We start from the raw sequence: 23,209 nt of genomic DNA, 5'->3' as shown, positions 1-23,209 counted from the left end.
TATTTATAAAAAAATTTGTCACAATTGTACTTCTCTCAATTTGAACATTAATTTTTCATAATTTAGTTTCAAGTTGATTGAAATTTTAATTGTTAATAATAACAAAAGAATAAATCTTTTACAAATAGTGAAACGTAATTCAATTAACTATACTTTAAAAATTATTAATAAAATAGAAAAATATAATATTGGTCAAATTTATCCTTTGAATTAATTTAACATGTCTTAAACTGTAACTGACACTAAAAGAATCTTTTGACTTTATTTTTATCTAGATAAACAAATCTTGTGAGAAAAAATGATTTTTACACCCATTTAAATTGTTTAAACCATGATGTAATTCCCTTCAAATACTTTAAATCAATTAAACATATATTATTTAAATCAATCAAACATATATTATTTAAATGATTATTGTAGTGTGTGTTTCATTTAGATTTCATTCCGTCAACATAGGTTATTTGACTACCTTAGGATTCCTTCATGCAATCATTATTTCTTCAATTTGTGTAACTATATATAAACTAACTTTTATCTTATGAAAAGTTAATTTCACTTTTTTTTTCTCATAATTTTTTTCCAGAAAAACTCGTTTAAGCTTATTCGTTTTTTATTTGGTAATAAGCTTTTTATTTATGAACCCTGACTTGATGTAATAATTTTAAATTACAAGTATATAATAAATATTGTTGTATTTTTTAACCCCATTAGCCTCTTTCAATTCATTCCTTCATTAATTGAATTAATTTAGTTCATATTTGATAAAAGAAATACACAAAGTGGATTGTTCCCTAAATAAATTATTTTGATTGGAATGGATAACGGCTTTAATCCAATCATCATACACCCTAATAATTTGAAGACGTAGTGACACATTTATTGAATTAATTTATTTTTTTAAATGTCCCACCTTGGCTTGGGTGCACTATGATTACTTCAATATTTTATATTACTTCAATATTTTATATTACTTTAATATCTTTCCAAACTTTTTATATTTTATTCCTAACTGAATGCACAATACTATGAAATCCTGTTTGTGTGACAATCACCATTGCATCATAAGTTGAATTTGCTAATCATATTCCATCTAATCACTTTCAAAGTTGTTAAAAAATAATTTCATTAAACTACATTATAATATATATGAATTATAATATCCATTTAAGTGAAAATAATATAATAAATAATTGTCGATAATTTATTAAATATTAACTTAAAAATTAATTTATAATTTGAATAAACTTTAAATCACTAAACAGTGAACTTTTAACTTTAACTCAATCTTATAAAATTAACTTCTGAATTATAAGGTGAAGTTTACACCTAATTACATACTATTAAATGTTATTTATTTCTAGTATATGTGAGATCTTTAACTATATTTATTTTAAATATAAAAGAAATTGTCAGATATAATTGTAAAAATATAAACTAAAATTATATTATATAAGTGTAAATATTAATTTGTTAAGGTTGTTGTCTTAATTTTTTTTTCTTGAATGAACTTCCATGTTCTTGTTTAAAAAAAATCCTCTCACATGAGTCGATTATTTTTGTTTACAATTTTTTTTTCATTTAGAACATGATTATAAAAGTATTCTATAAGGATTTCTAAGTATAAATTCCTATTCACACACCCTTAATTGTGGAAAGTTAACCCACTTGAAATATTTTATGGAAAGACGTGAATCCACATTTCCATGTCTTTGTTCTCTTTGTGTTCAACCGTAAACCATTTCAAACTAATCATGATGCCTCAAAACACAAATGTGTGTCCCTTTGTAGTTTGTCTTTTTGCAACTTTATACTATATATCTACTTAGAACTGTATAAAATATAAAGAAATCGTAAAGTTAATGTTATGATTCATTTGTATCGATTTCATATTTCTCCTTTTTTTATCTTAGAAAAAACATTTTCTTAAGAAAATAACGACTCAATTTATTAGAGATTTAACATCGAGATAAAAATATTTTATAATAATAGATACAATTTTATAATATTTTATTAATTAATTTTATAAAGTTAAGTTATAAGTTAAATTTAAAGTTAATTTTTTAATATGAAATTAGAATTAGTTCATACACGAGTTGAGAACTTCGACACGAGGGAGTGTATTGCAATCTTAGATATTAATTTAGAAATCATTAATTTCTAATTTAGTTATTATAGCAATTAATTATTTTTTTATCTAAAATTGATTTTTATTTCATGTTTTTCTTTTAGTGATATATATATATATATATATATTAATATGAATTATATAAAGCAATGTGTAATAATTAGAATAAAGTAATAATTAACACCATAAATTAAATATTATTCTGACCATTAAAAAAACATATAAAAATTGTGAATTATATAGAGTAAAACAATTTTATACATTAGAAGTTATTATCTTTATAATGACATCATAAAATTAAAATTTAAAAAAATAAAGAAAGTAAGAAAAAAAATAAAGTTGGTTGTAATATATTTATTTATTTTATAATAATTTAATTTTATATTATGTTCATTATCAAATATTACATTTACATTTTTAAGTAGTCGTATTTTTTCTTTTTTATGATCTTCTTTTCTTTTCTTTTTTACTCTTTGAATCTTTTTTTCTATAATATTTCTATTTTTTTGAAAGATTTCTCATATTTTTTCATACATTAATGATGGGTGATTACATTTGAAAGAATAAGTGTTTGTTTTACTTTAAATTCTCCATCTTTAGTCCTTTGACTTTATCCTTTGATTTTATGTAGAAGTGTTTTAAGTAAGCAAGTAAAGGGACGCAAGTACTGCACATGGAACCTCAGAAGAAGTTATATAGTTGTGAGGAATTTAATGATGGCAAAATAAAGTTGTCAAAGGTTGGAGATTTACAAGATATTCAAAACGAAGTAGGTGCATGTGTTTGAGGATGTCGGTTACTAGTTACGCAATAATACTTCTGTTATATATTTTGTTTGCCTTTAAATAAAACACTTTGATGGTTATCAATTATCTTAGTATAAATACATGTTCATTTTTGTTGTACACAATTTTTGCCAATATAAGGGTTAGAGTACTTTATATATACTTTTTCTTTTCATGCAAAAAAAAAAAAATGTAAGTGTTTCAAGGTTTCGTAAGTTGTATTAGTTGAAAAAGTCATTCTTTTGATTGATTTATCTTCTTTTCTTTTGAGTGTTTTGACTGTTTTTGTGGTATTTTCTTATGTTTTTAAGAGTTTTTATATGTTATTTTTTTTTATTAGTTTGGAAACAAACAAGTATCAAATAAGGAAACTTATTTTGAATTATTGATAATTTTAGGTGTGTATTGAAAGACATTTGAATTGTTGTTACTATTGAAATTGAAATTACTGAGATAATAATTTAGTGGATTGGTATTTTATTTAATATGGTTGAAATGTGAATTATTTTAATGGTTAAATTGAGAAAAAATAATTGTAGTTTTTACATTCAATTAGTATAAAAGGTGTAGTTAAACACATGTTAGGATTGATGAAAAGAGTCTTACCGCTATCTCTCTCACTTGAGAGATATAGATTATCACCCAACCACTTTACTTATACTTCAAGTGAGTATGAAACTTAATAAATTGTCTTCTCCAAATGTATATTTCTCTAACTTTAGGGTAATTCTCAAATAGTATAGCGTATCACTAAAGTGATAAAGTAATGGCTTAAATGAGGTAGAATTAGTAATTTTTTTTCTTTCTATTTTAATAATAGATGTCACTCAAGTAATAGTTACACAATTAAGTAATGTGAAAGCGACTTTCAACACCTATTGTTGGAGATCCCACATCGATTAGAGATGAGAGCCTTTCATATTATATAAGTGGGTGCAAACCTCAACCCTATGAGCCGGTTTTATGGGGTTGAGTTAGGCTTAAAGTCCACTTCGTAATATGGTATCAGAGCCATTTCGAGCCTATCCTAGCGAGCATTTGTTGGGCCTATTGTGCCACCCGCTATCGGGCCGCTATCGGACCACCCATAATATATAGTCTCACGCACGAGCTTCTATCTATCACTCTCGGCGTGAGGGGTGTGTTGGAGATCCCACATCATTTCAGTCTAAATCATAAAGATTATAAAATTTGATCAATCAATTTTTCTTTTAGATAAAATTCCTTCCATTTATATAAATACATTTATCTTGTTCATTTTGACATTTCCTATAATTGTTAGGAAAATACAAATGTTATAAAAATTTGTTTGAACATGCTATATGCAAAAGATTGAAAAACTTTAAAGTGCTAAAATAATAAATCATTTACTAAACCATTTTGGGAGAAATCAACATTATTTATAAATATTTAATCGTATAAAGTTATTCTCTTGAAAAATAAGTGTTAAAATAATTTATATTCTCTTTATAAGAATTTTCTTATAATATTCTTAAACAATTTTTGTTTATAATAAAAATCATGTTGTGTACTCAAATCACGAAACTTAATTATTAAAAGAATACTATTTTTTATCCAAAGGATATACAAAAATAATAAAAAAAGAACTTTTGTACTTTAGTGAGCTAAAAATAACGATATAAGAATGCTTTAAATTAGTTTAATTAAAAAACCTGTAAATGAAAACTATATAAGTAATCGAATTGAAATGAAATGGTATAAAATACAAAATGTTACACTACTAAGTCTATTGTTCATATACATATATGTTTTAAAAAAATTATGAACTATTTTCATATCATTAAAAATTCTTCTTAAAACGTTTAATTAAGAACTCATTGAAAAAAATTCCCAAAACATTTTAAAAACTGTATTTAACTTCTCATCTAGAACCTAACTTTTTTTTATTTCATTTCATTTAACTCCTATTTTGGTGCTAATTTTTATTTTATCTTATTTGAAGATGTTTTTGTACTTCGATGTTAGAAGACCTTAAATGGTGGAACAAAACCAATTTCAATAGGCTCAAAATGTCTTCTGTTGAAAGGAACATTCGAATAATCAATTAGTTGATTGAAAAAAAAAAGAATTTTTTTTCTCTTCCATCAATCAAGCTCTCAACGGGATGATAGGTTTATTAAATGATTTTTATTTCTAAAATTCAATCAATTTCATAACATATTTGATATTAAACTTTTTTAGAATAACTGTTTTAAATAACTTAAACTTCAGAGACAACCTTTTTCCTTGGTAGTCAACATTCAAATCATTATTGATGTGGAAAATTCACCTTTAACACACAATTTATAAATCAAATTACTCATAATTATTTTATTAATAGTGGTTTTTCAATGCATTGAAGTATGGTCAAATGCCTATAAAATACTTGTGCTACAGAACTGAACCTGAAATCATGCAGAAATAATTTCACAGACATGCTTGGATTAATTTATCATAAAGTGTATTTATTTTTGACTAAGGCGAATATGTTAAGAAACTAAAAACAGTCATCATAAAATAAAAAAAATATTTAATATTGGCTTCTAAGGATTTAAAGTTATTTAATAAAATGAATTTAATATGATTTAACTTATTCTTATGTGCATGCATCAGAGAAAATGGATATTTTTTTTTGAAAAATAAATTAAATTAAGATGTACTTAACAGGGTTCTTATCTTTTGGACAAGTGAAATTAGTTGAAAGTAGGGTTCAATGGTTCATTGCTACATTAAACTACCTTGTAGCTATCATTATCCTCTTCTGATAAATTATTAAACATTTGTTTTAGGCAAGTTTTTAGTTTAATAAATGCAAAGAAAAAAAAAAGACATTGTTTTATGGACACCAAATGACCTTTAAATACAGTTGAATCCTCCACCTTCTCAAAGTTCCAAACCATTGAAGCCAATTTTCTCTCTCTTCTTTGTCTCAATCATTTTCTGCTCCTTTTCACTCTCTGGGGTCTGGGCCAATCATCACCACGCTCTTGCTCTGCACCCTTCTCTCCTTCTCTCTAAAGATTCCCCATTCTGTATCCATCACAGACATTGCACACACATACACACTCTTGTTTTCTTCACTCGTTTGATTGCAACACGTTTCTCTTCAATTTGTTGCGTACCCATTTGGTTTTAGGTGCCGAAGGACCGAATTGCTGTCCCTGAAGCCCCTCCCTTTTCTCTCCTTCCCTTCAAGCTCTAGGGTTTTCTGGCCCCTTTTCAGGTATTTTGTGGGTTTTCTCTTGATTCACTGTTTATGGATATTCTAATGTTAAAATTTGATTCTTTAACTTTTTCCTTCTGGGGTTGATCGAATTGATGACCCCAGTTTTCGAGTGGAAATTTGCTTTGAGTGCGGCGGTTATGGGGATTGTGGGGTTTCGGTTATGATTTCTCTGTAGTGCGATGTTGCTGAAACCTTGAAGTGCTTTCAAATTTGTGGTCTTGGGTTGAAGGGTGGTTGTGGCAATCGGTCATGAGAAACGGGGGTTGGTTTTTGTAACTATGATGAGAAGTTGATAACTTTCTTTGGTCGATCGTAACCATTAGTATTTTATGCTCTTTTCGTTCTGCTTTGGGTTGTTATCACGGTCTTCGGACTAAAAGGGGGTTTTCAATTTGGTCTCTTTGTGACAGTCACTTTCTTGGCTCTTCGTTGGATGGATTAACTTGAAGCTGCTTCTGCTTTGGATGCTGAGAATTTGTGGGAAAGTTGGTGTCTTTCTTTTTTAGTTTGTCTCTTTTTACCGATTATGGTTGGGGAATATCTGGGGAGCTTAATCTTTATCTTGGTACCTTATATTCATGGAGTCCCATAACAAGTTTCCTTTTTGTCTGGACATGCTTGAAGTCGATTGTGATGTTTCTCTGGTAATGAATAGAATCTGTTGAAAAGAGTGTAACCCTTGGAAAGAACTGGCTTTTGCACATGGGTTTGCTCTGTCGGTAACTTGTGTTATTGTTTGATACTAACTTATTTGTCTGCACTTGCAACAGGGACACTTTTACTGTCTCCTGCATCGGATGCTTTAATGTTTTTTTCTCTTTGAAATCTTGTCATGGGTTTCAAGCTATGATGCATGGATACTATCGGATATGATGATACTCTTATTTTGAAAATAACAGTATACAAGACATGACAGATACATGTTTAAAAATGTATAAAATTTCTTAAAACATTATAAATGTATAATTGCAATTGTGCGGGTCCAAATTAAAATTACATTCTTAGGCATTGTCAAAATAAAAAATTACAAGTTATAGTCTGACACAAATTAAAGTATCCTAGAGTATCTGATATGGATACGAATTAGACACAAATTAAAGTATTGGTGCATTAGAGGTTTCAAGTTTAACCAAAACCTTGCCTTTTGTTTTTTCCAAATCTAGTGGACATCCAAATCTTCTACATGTTGAAGTTGTACATTTTTCAAAATTGTTCTTAATTCCTGTGTAATTTGCATTCTCTAAGTTCTACGATTGCTGGTATATATTTTAAATAATTTATTTGCCTATTATAAAATGATAATAACTCAATTTATTGCTGTCTTTGTAAATGAGGCAGAAGGGTGATGCAATGAGGCAGGCTTTTGATCCTTCTTCTTTTGGTAATTCTCTTAAATTTTTACTTTTTCTTCACTGACTTGTTACTATATTGAAATTTGAATTAACTATAACCCTTTTATCACCAATAGGCCCTTCCAAGATTCCAGCTATAAAAATACCTGGAAAATTGGGGAATGGTGCGTGGGATGCTTTGTCTGGATCTGATTCCTACCATGCTTCATCTGATGCTAGCCTCTTTTCTAGCTCATTACCTGTACTTCCGCATGAAAAATGTATGATTATTTTTTCCCAACTGTTGTTTCATTTGTATGCTCCATTTTTACTCCATTTGTACTTAAATCTTGATTTGGCTTTATTCATCTACAGTGAACTTGAATGAAACTGAAAATGGTTATCAATCTGTTGATGACATCTCATCTGAATTTAAGAAGCTCCATCAAGATGCCGAGGGAGATGGTTCACTTGAAGACGGTGATACTCATGCTATTGGACCCGTGCTTCCTGATGATGAGGAGGAGCTTTTAGCTGGTATAATGGATGATTTCGACCTTAGTGGTTTGCCTGGATCCCTTGAGGACTTGGAAGAGTATGATCTGTTTGGTAGTGGTGGAGGTATGGAACTCGAAACTGATCCACAGGAAAGTCTCTCTGGGGGTATTTCTAAGTTAAGCTTTGCTGATGGTAGTGTTGGTAATGGATTGCCTCATTATTCTTTTCCTAATGGTGTGGGAACTGTTGCTGGAGAACATCCATATGGAGAGCATCCTTCTCGAACATTATTTGTTCGTAATATTAACAGTAATGTGGAGGACTCGGAGCTGAGAGCTCTTTTTGAGGTAATGCAAACTAGAAAGCCAGTGTAAACTTTTTGCTTTGATATTTTAGTATTCTACATATGCTCCCTGAATATAATTACAACTTAAGGTGCTCATAATTCTTCACTATAGCCTGGATAATCTGCAGATGTTTGTTTAGAAGAAATCCATTTGTAACAAGACAAATGATTAATTGCGTTTCAATTTTTATTCAGCTTTATGGGGATATCAGAACCCTATATACTGCATGCAAACATCGGGGTTTTGTAATGATATCCTATTATGACATCCGTGCCGCTCGAACAGCTATGCGAGCATTACAAAACAAACCTCTGCGGCGCAGGAAACTAGATATTCACTTCTCAATACCAAAGGTTATTTTCACCTTTCATAGTTGCTTTGGTTTATTGGTTTCCTTAATTGAATGCCTAGACATTATAATCTCTTGGCTTTCTTTTCTTTCACCTCCCAGGATAATCCATCAGACAAGGATATAAACCAAGGAACATTGGTAGTTTTCAATCTGGATCCATCCGTGTCAAATGAAGACCTCCGCCAAATATTTGGGGCTTATGGAGAGGTCAAAGAGGTGATTATTTTACCTTTTCTTGCTTTGAATCCCTGTGACGTGTGTGCATCTGTTGTATTTTTTAGACTTAAGATTACTTATCAATGTTTCTGCAGATAAGGGAAACTCCTCACAAGAGGCATCACAAGTTTATTGAATTTTATGATGTCAGAGCTGCAGAAGCAGCTCTTAAATCATTGAACAGGAGTGACATAGCTGGTAAACGCATAAAGCTTGAACCTAGTCGGCCTGGAGGAGCTAGAAGAAAGTGCGTACATTAATATTGTTCTTGTTGTCTTTGTTTTGTTTTCTCTTTATCTTTATGATAATCATGTCTTGCTGGATGATTTTTGTGCATGGTGTAAATATAAGACAACCATTGAGATAACTGTTGAATATAGTTGCACAGATGATATGGTTGGCCTATATCTCTTTGCTACCAAGTATGGCAGCTTAAATACTGGCAAGACTGTTTTGAAATTTGTTATTATTGACTGGTAGTAGGCATCTATAAAATGAGTTTCACCAAATCAACCAAAAGATAAAGGTTTTTTTTATAAGAGCTGAGATTCTCATTCCCATTATGTTGCGGGTGGGAAAATTACCATTGATAGCTGTGCATACATAACTTCCATATCTGCCGCCCTTGCTTTCTGGCATCATACACTAAACATATTCCTTGCAACTTTTAGTTTGATGCTCCAATTGAACCAAGAGCTTGACCAAGATGAATCTCGGAGTTTCCGATATCAAGTGGGTTCACCTGTAGCTAACTCTCCTCCAGGTTGGTTCTTTGAGATGCTACATATCCACATATTTCTTGTGTTATTAGCATCTTTAAGCAGCATAGCATTTTGTTACTCACTACATTACCATGCTCCCCTTGTATATGTCCTCTCTAACTGTGTTAAGTTAATAATTTTTTCATAACAGGTAATTGGTTACAGTTCAATAGCCCTGTTGAGCAGAATTCAATGCAAAATATCAGTCATTCTCCTGGTTCTAGAATCCTGAGTCCAACAACAGGCAATCATTTACCTGGTTTAGCTTCAATTTTGCAACCACAGATATCTAACACTGTGAAGGCAGCTGCTATTGGCAATGACTTGGGAAGGAGCAGTCAAGGAGAGCACATATTTACCGGTTTGAATTCTTCACAAGGAGCTAGTTTTCAATCACATTCACTTCCAGAGCCAAAATTCAGCCAGTATCGTGGAGCATTGTCCTCATTTGGTCCATCAACATCAAATGGATCCTCAGTGGAAACTTTGTCAGGGCCACAGTTTCTATGGGGAAGCCCAACCCTCTACTCGGAGCATACCAAACCTTCAGCTTGGCCAAGATCATCTGTGGGGCATCTATTTGCATCGAGTGGAAAGAGCCATGCCTTCCCATTTTCTAGTCAGAATAGCTCTTTTGTTGGTTCATCCCAGCATCATCACAATCATCACGTTGGCTCTGCCCCATCAGGTTTGCCTTTTGAGAGGCACTTTGGTTTCCATCCCGAGTCATCTGAAACTTCATTCATGAATAATGTTGGTTATGGAGGCATGAGTCTAGGGCACACCGATGGAAATTACATGGTTAATGTGGGTGGATCTGTTAATCCTAGCAACACTATCCCAAGAAATATATCTGATAATGGTTCATCAAACTTCAGAATGAGATCTCCGAGGCTTAGCCCTGTGTACTTGGGAAATGGTCCTTATCCAGGACTTTTACCTACCACTTTGGAGGGTTTGGCTGAGCGTGCTCGGAGTAGATGGATAGAGAACAATGTGAGCCAGGGTGATAGCAAGAAGCAATTTCAGCTTGACTTGGATAAAATTAGAAGTGGTGAAGATACAAGGACTACATTAATGATAAAGAATATCCCAAACAAGTATGATTAACTCTGAAGTCTTTATTGACCATATTTTTTCATTGGATGCTAAGATGACATTAATTGTTCATTACCTGCAGATACACCTCAAAAATGTTATTAGCTGCCATTGATGAAAATCACAGGGGTACTTATGATTTTCTCTATCTGCCAATTGACTTCAAGGTAAATAATTTGCTCTTCCAGGAGTTGTTCATTATTCCTATAAGTTGTTTGCTCCATAACTTTTTTTCAAACTTGTGAGGCTGATTATTTTTTCTTCTTCTAACTGCAGAATAAATGCAACGTGGGCTATGCATTTATCAATATGCTGTCACCCTCTCTTATTATTCCATTCTACGAGGTTCTTATGGGAATATCTTTTTGCTCAATTTTTTTAATGTTTCTATTATTTTACTTGGTGAAAAGTTTCTACAAATATTATCACGGTTTCTGTTATTTTCTTTATTTTGTTAAAATTAATTTAGCTGTTAACGATATCTTGGCATTTATTTAATTAAGAAAGAGTTATTCGATTCCCCTTTGTTAAATGTGGTATTGTTGGCAACACGGTTGATTTTACAGACATTCAACGGGAAGAAATGGGAGAAATTTAATAGTGAAAAAGTTGCTTCTTTAGCATATGCTCGAATTCAAGGAAAGTCTGCCCTTGTGAGCCACTTTCAAAATTCAAGTTTGATGAATGAAGATAAGCGATGTCGCCCTATTCTTTTCCACTCAGAGGGCTCTGAAGCCGGTGATCTGGTAAATTGGAAAAACATTGACTGCTGCATTTATTTATCATTCACTTCAGAAATACCAAAAAGGACGTTAGGACACAAGAGAATTACAAAATAATTTTAAAAACAAGAAGATTAATCAGGTTTCTTAATAATAGAAGATAAAAGGAAATAAAAAAAATATTATCTTTAATCCTTTGGATTATGTCTGAGGTCATTATTAATTAATCTTTTGTTCTCTCTTTTCTGCTTCAGAAAATAGCCTAACTGCTGCAACTTTGTTCCTAATTTCTTGTAGATTGTACAAGAGCATCTTCCCTCCATCCCCAACAATCTAAACATTCAGGCACTGAAGTCAAGTGAGTTATATTCAAGTGATTTTGCAGGGAGCCCTCCGAACGTAGGTCCTTCTGCAAGCTTGGATGCAAAATGACGTAATTTATATTAGATGCTGAGTTGCTCAGTCCAAATCGGTTGTTGTTAAATGTTAACATTTGCAAATATGTCTCTGGTGCTGCATATATTTAGGAAGGATAACAGAAGGATGTAGATTTTGTACCATAGTTATTTTCCCAAGTATTTTGCCAGCAAGTTTTAGAAGCTTGGAGCATTTTGATTGATTTGCTGCACAGGTAGCTGATCTGATTATGTAATGTACACAAGGTGAAGGTGGTGGGAGCAAAGGCTGAAGAGTTGAGCAAAGAAGGGGTTTGTTTCTCTCCAGATTTTGCTCATTTTTGCATTTTGGTGTCTTGTCATGGAGCATTTTTTTTTTCCTTTCTGAAAAATGTTAATATGGGGGTAGAGTTAAGTTTGGTTGGAGTTGAAAGTTGGCAAGTTCACGTGGGGTACAGATTGTATAGAGAGAAATAAAGACTTGTTTCTATGTTTCCTCTAATTATGTATTAGCACTATTGAAACCCAAATGTAAAACACATTTATATATGATGGTGTACAAGTTGCTCATTATCTCAATCAAGACATTGTTGTTTAGTTACAATGTAGCATGTAGCCCTAGACATTGTTGTCTTCATTGCCCTCATTACAACCGTACCTGTACTGGGAATGAGGGTCCTACATAGCCCTTTGACAGATTTCTGACGTGTCAGTGATCTTTGAGTATCTTCAGGCTTCCTTCCTTTGTTGTTGGTGTTTTGTCGGTCGGGGTACCTGTAATTGTACTATCAAGTGTTAGGATTTATGTATGTTCTGGTAGAATATGAAAAACGTACCTTACTCTTTCACCAAGAGTTCTATTTATAATGTTGACTCGGGTTGGATATTTAGTTGACAACTAACATGCGTAGTGGTTCCCTTATATCAGGAGAGTGTATCTTTCGGTTTGATAAGTTTTTATTGTTACAGTGGGATATTTCAGAATGTGGATTTGATCCATTCAACATTATTTGTAACTGCTATTTATTACATTGTAAATGTTATTTGACTCGGGTGGTTGGTTGTCCGGTCCTGACCGGTACACTTGCCCCTAGATTCAAAGAGATTCATCTCTGAAGAGACAAATAGAATTGTTGGAGTTCTCTAGGTTATATGTGATTGCTGGTAGCATTAAATGCGTGACAGAGATGTGATGCTTGATAGAGCCACCGTTTCGAGATGCACTGTTTCATCAGGTGTATTCGATGGTGGAGATTTTGTGTCGTTTCGTATGCCGAGTGGTGCTGATCATTGGATGATATTAGATTTAACGATTCTGAACGAATGATGGAATATTCTCTCTCTTACTTGCCTTGCTATAAATAGGGCCTCATTAGAACGTTGTAGGGTTTTACGCTTTCCCTATTGCTCTTAAGTTGTCAAGTTTTCAGGTCAGTAATGTCTTCTTCTGTAGATTATTCTAATAATGTTATGAATATCAAATCTTCTGTGACTCAGACTGTGTCTGGTAGTGCGAGAGAGAGTAGTGGGTCAAGTTAGTTGTTGGTTGGGTTGATCCATCAGTTTTAAAAAATCTCACTAGGTTGAGGGATTATGATAGTTTAGACCAGTTTTTGTCTAAAAATTCATTTGTAAGGCTCGATTGTCCGTCCGATGCAATAATGAACGATATTTGTGGTCTTACCGATTGAATATGCCACGGTCGGGAAAACACACCACAAGATTTTTTTTTTCGTGTATAGTACTTTCTCCGTTGACTTGCACATAACTTTATCTTTTGATAATTTTACCATGGAGGTCCTTCAGATCCTCAATGTGGCACTTACTCAATTACACCCAAACTCATGGGTGGCCCTTCTGGCGTTCCGAGTGCTCTGTGATCTTTTTAAACTTCTGACCACACCTCAAGCTTTTTTATATTACTACAACACCCGCTGAGTATCCCTGTGAGTTGGTTATCCTTGTCTAGTCGACCGAGGAATGTTTGGTTTGCTGCTTTTACAACATCATACAAAAACTTAAAAAAAAATATTTCAAAATTTTTGTGGAGTCGGATGGCTGAGACCTTTTTCATAATGTGGAGGGACAAATAAAATTCCCTTTTCACTGGAAAGAGAATCCGACCCAGCTTGGTAATTGGTTGTGGTCAATCATCACCGCTGGATAAATCGATTTTCGTAGTATTTGATTAACTTCCCTATAAACTGCCCACCCGAGAGCTGATAGCTTTACATGGGTTGTCCAAGAAGTGGACAAATTTCAATGGTACGTAGGTTTCTTGCATCTGACTATGTATTTGTTATGTTGATGTGGTTTAATTTTGTATGTACCTTGCAACTATCATCTTATGGATGGATTCGACTTTGAGTAATTTCATGAGCAGTCTCAAGCGATAAGTGGCCACACAAAAACTTGGAAGTTTAGAGGTGGCCAGGAAGTATAAAGTGATTGCTCCAGTTGAAGCAATTACGATCAATGCTCCGATTCTGTTGGTTGTTAGTCGAAAGAGGGGTCGTCTGCTTAAGGTCCAAGCTAGTGTTGAGGTCGGGTAGTCTTTTATCAGGCAGCCTTCAATGTTAAGTCCTTCTATGCAACTGGCACAAGCTGTGCAATTTGACTTGCTTCCGGAAGATGAAGGTGTTTTGGCGGCCATACCTACCAGAAACTTGATAGAAGAATTAGTGGAGTTGCAAAGTCGTGCTACTATTGTTGGCAAGACACATGGTGAAGAATTTAATAAGACTAGTACAATAGTAGTGCCTAAGTTGACAGCCGAGTTGGAGGAGTCGACTAATTTATTGAAGGCGGCCTTGGAGTCTGTCGAGGCTTGTAGAGAAAAGATGTGACAGGATGGACTAGTGGCCAAAGAACTACAAAACGCTTTGAAGACAGATCTTACCAGGATGGAGGTCGAGAGAGATAAACTTTTAAAAGAGAAAGTTGATGCTGAGATAAAGGAAAAATCCATCGCTGCCAAGATAGAGAAATGTCATAAGTTTATGCTGCGAATAAATGAAAAGAGTTTTTACCAGGGCATTCGGCAGGTAGGGTTTAATCATGGTACATCGATGGATGATCCTCGTTATGACTTAAACAAAGACGTGGTAAATGGCAAGCTCGTGCCACTTGGCGAGAATGCCGATGATGCTATAGAAGAGGGTGTACCTCAACGTATCGAGATGACTGCACCGTCGATTGATGAGATAATAGAACCTTAAGTTTTAACTTGGACCCAGGTTGTGGACAATGAACAATTTTTACCTTTGCATATTTATTTTGAATGTGTATAACCGATCATATCTCTTTTATTTTTGTTTTTATGTATTTCTTCACTTTGTAATAAAATACTTATAAACAACTTTAGAATGAGTTTTGGAGTGAAGGAACGATAAGATAACTTTTGAACAAGTTAATAATGAGTTTGAGACTGATAGAATGGTAAAATAACTTAAACAAGTTAATAATGAGTTTCAGACCGATAAAATGATAAATAACTTAAACAAGTTAATAATGAGTTTCAGAAGATAACTTTGAGCAAGTTATGTTTGAATGCCTGAAGTGTTTTATCTTGTTCGTTTTAGTCACATTATGCAATGCTATTGTTGTGCTGATCGCTTGACGCGATAATAATACTGATCGGTTCAACCGATAAAAAATGCACAGGTTGAGATTAATTTCTCAATATATTTGGTTTCTGGTCACAATTAGTGAGATTTAATTCAATCAGCAGGAGGATTACTATATTGATGCTATGCTTCGATAGACTGAATGTTATGTAGATAAAGAACGAGATAAAAGACTGGAATGTTTAAATTGCCTTGTTAAAACCTTCTCGATCGAAAACCCTCCTAATCGAGTGAGGAAGGAGTACACTAATAATGTTTATCAGCTATAATAGAATTTGAGATGCGTGACATTCCACATTCACGGTATAATTTTTCTTGATAAATATTCTAAGTGATAAGCACCTCCTGCTGCTGTGTTGGCAATTCAGAATGGTCCTTCCCAATGGAGAATTTACCTTCTGCCTTCCGGGTGTCGCTGCGCATTTGCAACACTAAATCTCCTTTCTTAAAGTTTCTTGGCTTTACCTTTAAATTATATCATCATGCCACCCTCAATTTGTTCAATTTGCATGTTTCTTCTCCTAAGTTCATTGATGAGGTCGAGGCCAACCAACAAACTTTCCTTGTTCAAGTCCAAATCCAATGTTTGTCGTTGTAGGGAAGGTTCCCCTATTTTTACAGGTATCATGGCTTCTGTACCGTAGAATAGGCTATATTATGTTTTGTTTTCTGAGTTGTAGGCTGTGGTGTACATCGGTAGGCCCATAGGACCTCGAGATGTTCTTCATTCCATTTTCCTTTGATGAGGCTGAGCCGCTATTTTAGCTCGTTGACATTTCAGGGGAAAGATATTTCAACAGCGGACAAGTATAGCCTTGTCTATAAAGGTCTTGATCTATTATGAGGAAACGAGCCGCTTGCCGCTTTATTGTTTTCTCTGAATGTGTTTTATGCGTTTCATCTATCAAGAATTGTTTGATGGGTATCATCCAATTGAGTAAGGTGTTGGTCGTCAGGCATTCTTCAGAACCCACGCTAGGTTTAACTAGCGTTACGTAAACGACTGATCGGTGAAGACCTTTCTTCGTGGCGGTGACAAGATGGGAAGCATATTGGCTCGGGCGTTATACTCTCGACTGTGTGTTGAATTGTAACTTAATCAAATTTTGTGATTAATCCTTGCACGAAATGAAAATATCGTTGCAAAAGTGTTTCACATACTTCAAACTCTCGTTTCAACTGTCCGACCACTAGTTGTGAGTCACTTTTGCATAACAATTTCTTTACTTCCAAATCTATCGTGAGATTAAACCACTAGCTTGATTATTTGAAGTTGTAATTTCAAACTTCAGGGCTTGTTCGATAAGAATGTTACCCGGTCCTTCTAGTACCAGTCCTACGCCGCATGACCGGCTATTGGAAGAACTGTCGACGTGCAAAATCCATGGAAAATTATCTTCTTGGTTTTGAAGAGGGCTAAATTCAATTGTGAACTCAGCTAAGACTTGTGACTTGATTGCTTCCCTGGATTGATAATGGATATGAAATTCTGATAGTTCAACAAACCATCTTATTCCTTCGTCCGGCCAGATCTAGTTTCGCCAACGATTTTGAAACTGATTTAGGGTTTAAGACTTTGACAATATGATTCAATGATTTTGAAAATGCATACGCATGTGTCGTGCAATAATAATCAGGGCCAGAGCGACTTTTTCTATCATTTGATATCTATTTTCTGCCTCGTGAAGTACTCGGATGACAAAGTAAATACGGCACTCCTCGGTCTCCACTTCTTTGACTAAGGCCCCACTAATTTCTTCTTCTGAAACAACAAGGTAACAATTGGCTTTTGGAGGACTGGAGAGGAGGCTTAAAAGGTTTTTAATTGGAGGAATATTCTCTCGCACTCATCCGTCCTTTGGAACTTTGACACTTTTCGCAATAATTGAACAATTGATTTATTTTTTTTGCTAATTTTGGCACAAATATGGATAATGCAGTAAGTCGTCCAACTAACCTTTGAACTTCTTTGACATTTTTGGGGTTTCGCATCTCGCTTATGGCTCTACATTTTTCGGGGTTAGCTTCTATGCCGCGATGTGTGAGCATGAAGCCTAAAAATTTTCCTCCTCCCACACCGAATGCACATTTATCTGGGTTAAGGCGCATGCGATGTTTTCGAAGCACTTGGAAGTCTTATCTTAAGTCGTTGATGTGTTGTTCGCATGAATCATATTTGACAACAACATTATCTACATAAACTTTAACGTTTCTTCCAATCATGTCTTGAAAGACGTAATCCATCAACCGTTGATAGGTGACCCCGTCATTCTTGAGGCCGAACACCATGACTTCATATTAGAAATTGCCGAAATCATTCATGAAGACCGTTTTTTCTTTATATCTTGGATGCATCTGAAATTGGTTGTATCCCGAGTAGGCGTCGAGAAAACTGAGAATATTATGACTTGCTGCTCCATCAACGATCAATAGTTGGCAGAGGATAAGAGCCTTTGGGGCATGCTTTATTGAGATCAATGTAATCCACACACATCCACCATTTGTCATTGGATTTTTGAACCATTACCATATTAGCTAAACCAGGTAGTATAATGTGCTCTTTGAATAAAACCAACTTTCATTAATTTATTTGTTTCATCGCGGGCGGCTTTGCACCTTTCCTCTCTCAACTTGCGTTTCTTTTGGGTTATCGACCTTGCCTATTTATAAATAGATAAACAATGTGTGATAATTTTTGGACTTACTCCGGGGTCTAAGCAAAAAGATTGACATTATCCAATGTACGTCTTGTGTGCATCATCGTGGAGGGGTAAAGTTTGAAGATCTTCACCGGCCTCCATGCGAGCATCATCAAGTCTAGGATCCAAATCTACGAGTGCAACCATGTGCCTTCTAGAGTGCCTCTCTTATGAGTGTTGTCCTAACGATCGCTCTCGTCTTCTGAGTGATTGACCGCATGGTGATGTTTTGTATAACCGTCTGGTAGGTTCTACCCTTAAGCTTGCAACATAACATTCCCAAGCAGTTTTTTTGATCAACTACTGTCTAAGCAAAAAGATCGACATTATCTAATGTACGTCTTGTGTGCATCATCGTGGAGGGGTAAAGTTTGAAACCGGCCTCCATGCGAGCATCATCAAGTCTTGGATCCAAATCTACGAGTGCAACCATGTGCCTTCTAGAGTGCCTCTCTTGTGAGTGTTGTCCTAACGATCACTCTCGTCTTCTAAGTGATCGACCGCATGGTGATGTTTTGTATAACCGTCTGGTAGGTTCTACCCTTAAGCTTGCAACATAACATTCCCAAGCAGTTTTTTGATCAACGTGGACTGTCGCAATATCTTTGGTGGCAGAGGGAAATTGCATTGCCAAATGTGGAGTAGAGACGATTGCTCTCAAATGGTTGATGGAAGAACAACCAAGTAATATGCTATATGAGGTATTAACATTAATCAATAAATACCTGATTTTAATGATTTTATTAAGACTCTCTTCTTCGCCGAATGTGGTATATAGGTTGATGTAGCCTTTGGTATCTACACATTCTTCCGAAAATCCAACAATCTGTTTGTCATAGGGTTGAATGTCTATCTCTGGAATTCTCATCTTTTCGAAGGTTCTCTAGTAAAATATATCTACGAAGCTGCCTTGGTCTACTAGTACTTAATTGCAAATTTATCAATTTCTATCGTAATTACCATTGGATCGTCCTGTGTTGGATCTATTGTGGTAAAATCATCATAAGTGAATGTTATTGGAGGCATTCAAGGTCGTTTTTGAGTTGACGTGGAGTGGATTGACTGGATAGCTCTAAGATGTTTCTTTCTAGTTGAATTCGAACATCCGCCTCCTGCAAAACCTCCAACAATGTAATTAACTTTTTCTTTGGGATTTCTAAGCGACACCAGGCCGACTATGGTGTTAATAACTTCTCGGACTCTTCGTTTAGTCTGATTACTTCTCTCGGGACTTTCACTCTGAGGTCGAGTCCTCCGGACTGGACTTTCACTTCTTCTATTTGTAACGGGTCGTTGATTGTCATCACGACGACACAAGTCTCCTCGTTCAGGTTGATAGCAATGTTCTTTTGGGATTAGTTGTTCCCCTTGGGGAGATCGACAATGTGTAGAGACATCAGTTTTAATGAACTGATGGAAATGTCCAACCTGGATGAGTTCTTCTACTTTGTCTTGTAACTCCTGACATCCTTCAATTGTGTGACCGTAGTTACGATGGTTTTGACAATGGTTGGACGTGTTGACATTCCGTGGAGTCTGTGATGGCCTTAATGCTGGAATCAATTCGGCTTGTAGAGCTTCGTCTAAAATCTTTCCTCTTGGAACAGTTAGAGGAGTGTAATTATTGAACCGAGGTTATTGGTTTTCTATGAAACGATTCGTCCGGCCCGATCGGTTGCTTTTTTCCTTTTCTTCTCCTTTGTCAGTGTTTTCAGCTTGATGATTCCTATGATAATCGATATGTTCTTCGATTTGCATGAATTTGGTTGCTTAATTTCGCAGTTCGTCCATATTTTCGGCTGGTCTTTTGATCAGGCTTTCAGTGAATCGGCCTGGTCGAATTGCCTCGACCAAATCGTGCATAATTATCTATGGGTTTAAGCTTTTGATGTTCCTACATACCTTGTTGAATCTATCCTTGAATGCTTGCAGTGATTCACCTCTATCTTGCTTTACATTTAGAAGGGATAAGGAGGACATGCGATGGGGTCGACTGGTTGCATATTATTTGATGAATTTTGAGGATAAAATCTAAAGTTCGTCAATGAGTGGGAGGTAATCCTGTGAACCAGCCGACTTTGCACTAGACTGCCTTGTCTGTTGTATATAGGATCATCGAAGACATTCAAATGTTCATTTGAATCAATCGAACCATCATAGAGCTTAATAGTTAGACCTTTTCACTTAGCTAGGAGTGGCGTATCAGTTATTTCATCTATAAAAGGGTGACCCCTCGGGTCTTCTTCATTATCTACAGCGGTAGACATTCTGGAGCTTTGGTGGGTTTCATGATTCTGGAGAGTAGGTGGAGGCTGTGGAGTACGGTGAGTTGGATTGGTCTGACTATTCGACGATGCTTGGGATTGTCCTTCTCGTTCATGGTGTTCAATTCGTTGTTGCAAGCATATACTTTTTTCTTTTAGCTGAGACATTTCTTCTTTGTATTGACGTTGGTTTTTTTCATTACGTAGCTGGTCCGCAATACCCTTTTGACGTAACTCCTCCATTTGTGCTTGAAAGGCTCTAATCATGGTTGCTTGTTCGTCCGACATATGATGTGGTAGGAGATTCAAATTGCTACTTCGACCTACTTGTACTGGGAATGAGGGGCCTACATAGCCCTTTGACAATTAACAATTGCTGACGTGTCAGTGATCTTTGAGTTTCTTCAAGCTTCCTTCCTTCGCTGTTGGTGCTTCGTCGGTCGGGGTACCTGTGATTGCACTCCGACGCTCAAGTCAGTGCTATGATTTATGTGTGTTCTGGTAGAATATTAAAAATATACCATACTCTTTCACCAAGAGTTTTATTTATAATGTTGACTCATGGGCTTTTATCTCTATGGGCTCGATATTTAATTGACAACTAACATGCGTAGTGGTTCCCTAATATCAGGAAAGTGTATCTTTCAGTTTCATAAGTTTTTATCTTTATATTGGGATATTTCCTGGATGTTTCGAAATATTCATTATTTGTAACTGCTATTTATTACATTATAAATGTTATTTGATTTGGGTGGTCGGTTGTCCGATCGTCCGGTCCCAACCGATACAACAACGAAATATAAGATTTAAGAACATAATGTGATTACTAGAAATAATAGAAACAACGAAATATAAGATTTAAGAACATAATGTGATTACTAGAAATAATAGAAATTAAGGTTAATTATATGTTTGTTACAATATAGAAAATCAATATTAAAATAGATTAAACCCATTATATTAATATAAGAAAGTAAACAAAAGCATGGCATAAAGGAACTTTAACACTGAATTTCTAATTTATATTGTTATGCACTCATCAATGAATCTTGCATACATGGTGTGATCATACTTATAAATGAACAAACCAAATACCCTCTGATAAAGTATTTAGAGAAGTAATTATGGGTGAGGGGTTTCATTCATATAAATTCATAACCAGCAAAAATAGAATCACACACACAACAAAATATTTCGATTTTGATTTTAACACGTGATTGTTGTAGACTTGCGATTATTTGGTAGTGGAGAATTGAAAACTGTAATTAAAAAATAACAATAAGAAAGAATGCAACATACTATTTGATAATGCAAAAACATCATAATGTACTATCAATTTGAGAATGAAAAACATTATAATTTATAATTTTTCGGTTTTTTCTTCCAAAATTTACTTTTAATGATGTATTTAAATAGGCTAGCCGCCTAATAAACTTATTTTAAGGACCAAACTTGTGTTTTATTTATTTAAATAGACTTTTAAAAAAAAGTCTCAATATGACTTTTATTTTATGAAGTCTTTGTTTTTACCTATTAGACAAATTTTTCCTCCACTTCCATATCTGCTTCCCACCTACCTTTATATTAATTGTGAAAAATCGATTTTAATTTAAAAAAAAATTTAAATAATCCTAAATGAAACATAATCTCAGCTATACTCATGCACTTCTATACCTTCAAGCTTCAACACTTCTATTCTTCTCCTTTCTAACCGCTACACTTCTATTCTTCTCCTTTCTAACTACAATACTTCTATTTTTCTCCATCTGTCACGTTTGAAAGAGTAGTTCCATCATTTGAACCTGCGTGAGAGTTGACGAAAAGATTCGTTATATTCAACGTTTTCTAGTGTGAAAATAATTATTTTTAGTTTTGTAAGTTTTTTTTTTTTATGTTTTGTGACCACAAAACTTATTTCAATTACCAACATACAATCATAAACAACCACTACCACTTGAAAATGAGAAAAAAGACACTACACTCTCCACCATACTTAAAGTGTATTGTTGAAATTAAAGAAAAATATGTAGATTCATGAGGAATGTATTATCGTGTAGGGAGAATTTACCAAACTTTATTTGAATTTATTTAAATTCTGAAACTAATTTAAAAAGTTATGAGACAAAATTAATCATTTTAGCAATGCATTCATTTCAAAAACTAGTTCCCAAAATGCACATAATCACTATGTTTTCTTTTGCAAGTTTTCACTTCCGTTCCCTTGAATTCCATTTAAAGCCAAGAAATTTATAAATTATACATTACTAATTTCACTTAACAATTATGCGGACAAAATGTCTTTAATTCCTCATTTTTCATGAAATTTAATTTTATTCCTTTAAAATTTCTTTTACTAGACGTAGTCTTTTAAACTATTGTTTATCATTGTTTTTAATTTTAATTTTGTTGGTTCAGAATATATTTTGGAAATTATAATTATAATGTGATACACACCAGAAAATGATGAGTAAACATGTGTTTTTTTAATGATGAGTTTAGGTATTTATTTATCGAAAATGCTTTTGGGCAAGAATATCAAGTTTCATGGCAGTGTAGAAATGCTAAATTGGATGGATTGAAGTATAAGTACATTTCAATTATTTCAACTCAATCTAATATTATTATTATTAATTCAAATGTGAGTACCATTTTCAATATATATGATTAAAGTAATTTAGGAAATGAAATTTTTACATAAGCATATATATCAAATCAAGAAAATTAAATGAACTTAATGAAAATTCTTAATATTGGTGTAATATAT

At 33.9% G+C, this 23,209-nt stretch overlaps 1 protein-coding gene across 2 annotated transcripts; it reads left to right on the top strand.

Annotated features, from left to right (window-relative positions):
- The first annotated feature begins 5,599 nt into the window (after positions 1-5,599).
- Positions 5,600-12,435, top strand: LOC137823175 (protein MEI2-like 5). Of its 2 annotated transcripts, XM_068628333.1 has the most exons (14): positions 5,600-6,133; positions 6,547-6,621; positions 7,475-7,517; positions 7,605-7,748; positions 7,843-8,312; positions 8,507-8,665; positions 8,764-8,880; positions 8,976-9,127; positions 9,552-9,643; positions 9,793-10,741; positions 10,822-10,906; positions 11,016-11,084; positions 11,306-11,485; positions 11,759-12,435. In XM_068628333.1, the coding sequence occupies exons 2-14, from the start codon at positions 6,601-6,603 to the stop codon at positions 11,891-11,893; spliced, it is 2,616 nt and encodes an 871-aa protein (XP_068484434.1). In that variant the 5' UTR covers positions 5,600-6,133; positions 6,547-6,600; the 3' UTR covers positions 11,894-12,435. The 2 variants fall into 2 exon arrangements, with proteins under 2 accessions (XP_068484434.1, XP_068484435.1); XM_068628334.1 differs by lacking the exon at positions 6,547-6,621.
- The last annotated feature ends 10,774 nt before the right edge of the window (positions 12,436-23,209 follow it).

This window comes from Phaseolus vulgaris, chromosome 9 (assembly GCF_000499845.2).
Source record: "Phaseolus vulgaris cultivar G19833 chromosome 9, P. vulgaris v2.0, whole genome shotgun sequence".
In the NCBI taxonomy this organism is placed as follows: Eukaryota; Viridiplantae; Streptophyta; class Magnoliopsida; order Fabales; family Fabaceae; genus Phaseolus; species Phaseolus vulgaris.
This window is presented reverse-complemented; position numbering and strand designations above follow the sequence as displayed.

Excerpts from the sequence above, each read along its gene's own strand:
- LOC137823175 (XM_068628333.1), top strand. The coding sequence starts at position 6,601 with ATGCTGAGAATTTGTGGGAAA. Across the intron at positions 6,622-7,474 it reads TGCTGAGAATTTGTGGGAAA|AAGGGTGATGCAATGAGGCA; the intron begins GTTGGTGTCTTT and ends TAAATGAGGCAG. Across the intron at positions 8,666-8,763 it reads TTCACTTCTCAATACCAAAG|GATAATCCATCAGACAAGGA; the intron begins GTTATTTTCACC and ends TTCACCTCCCAG.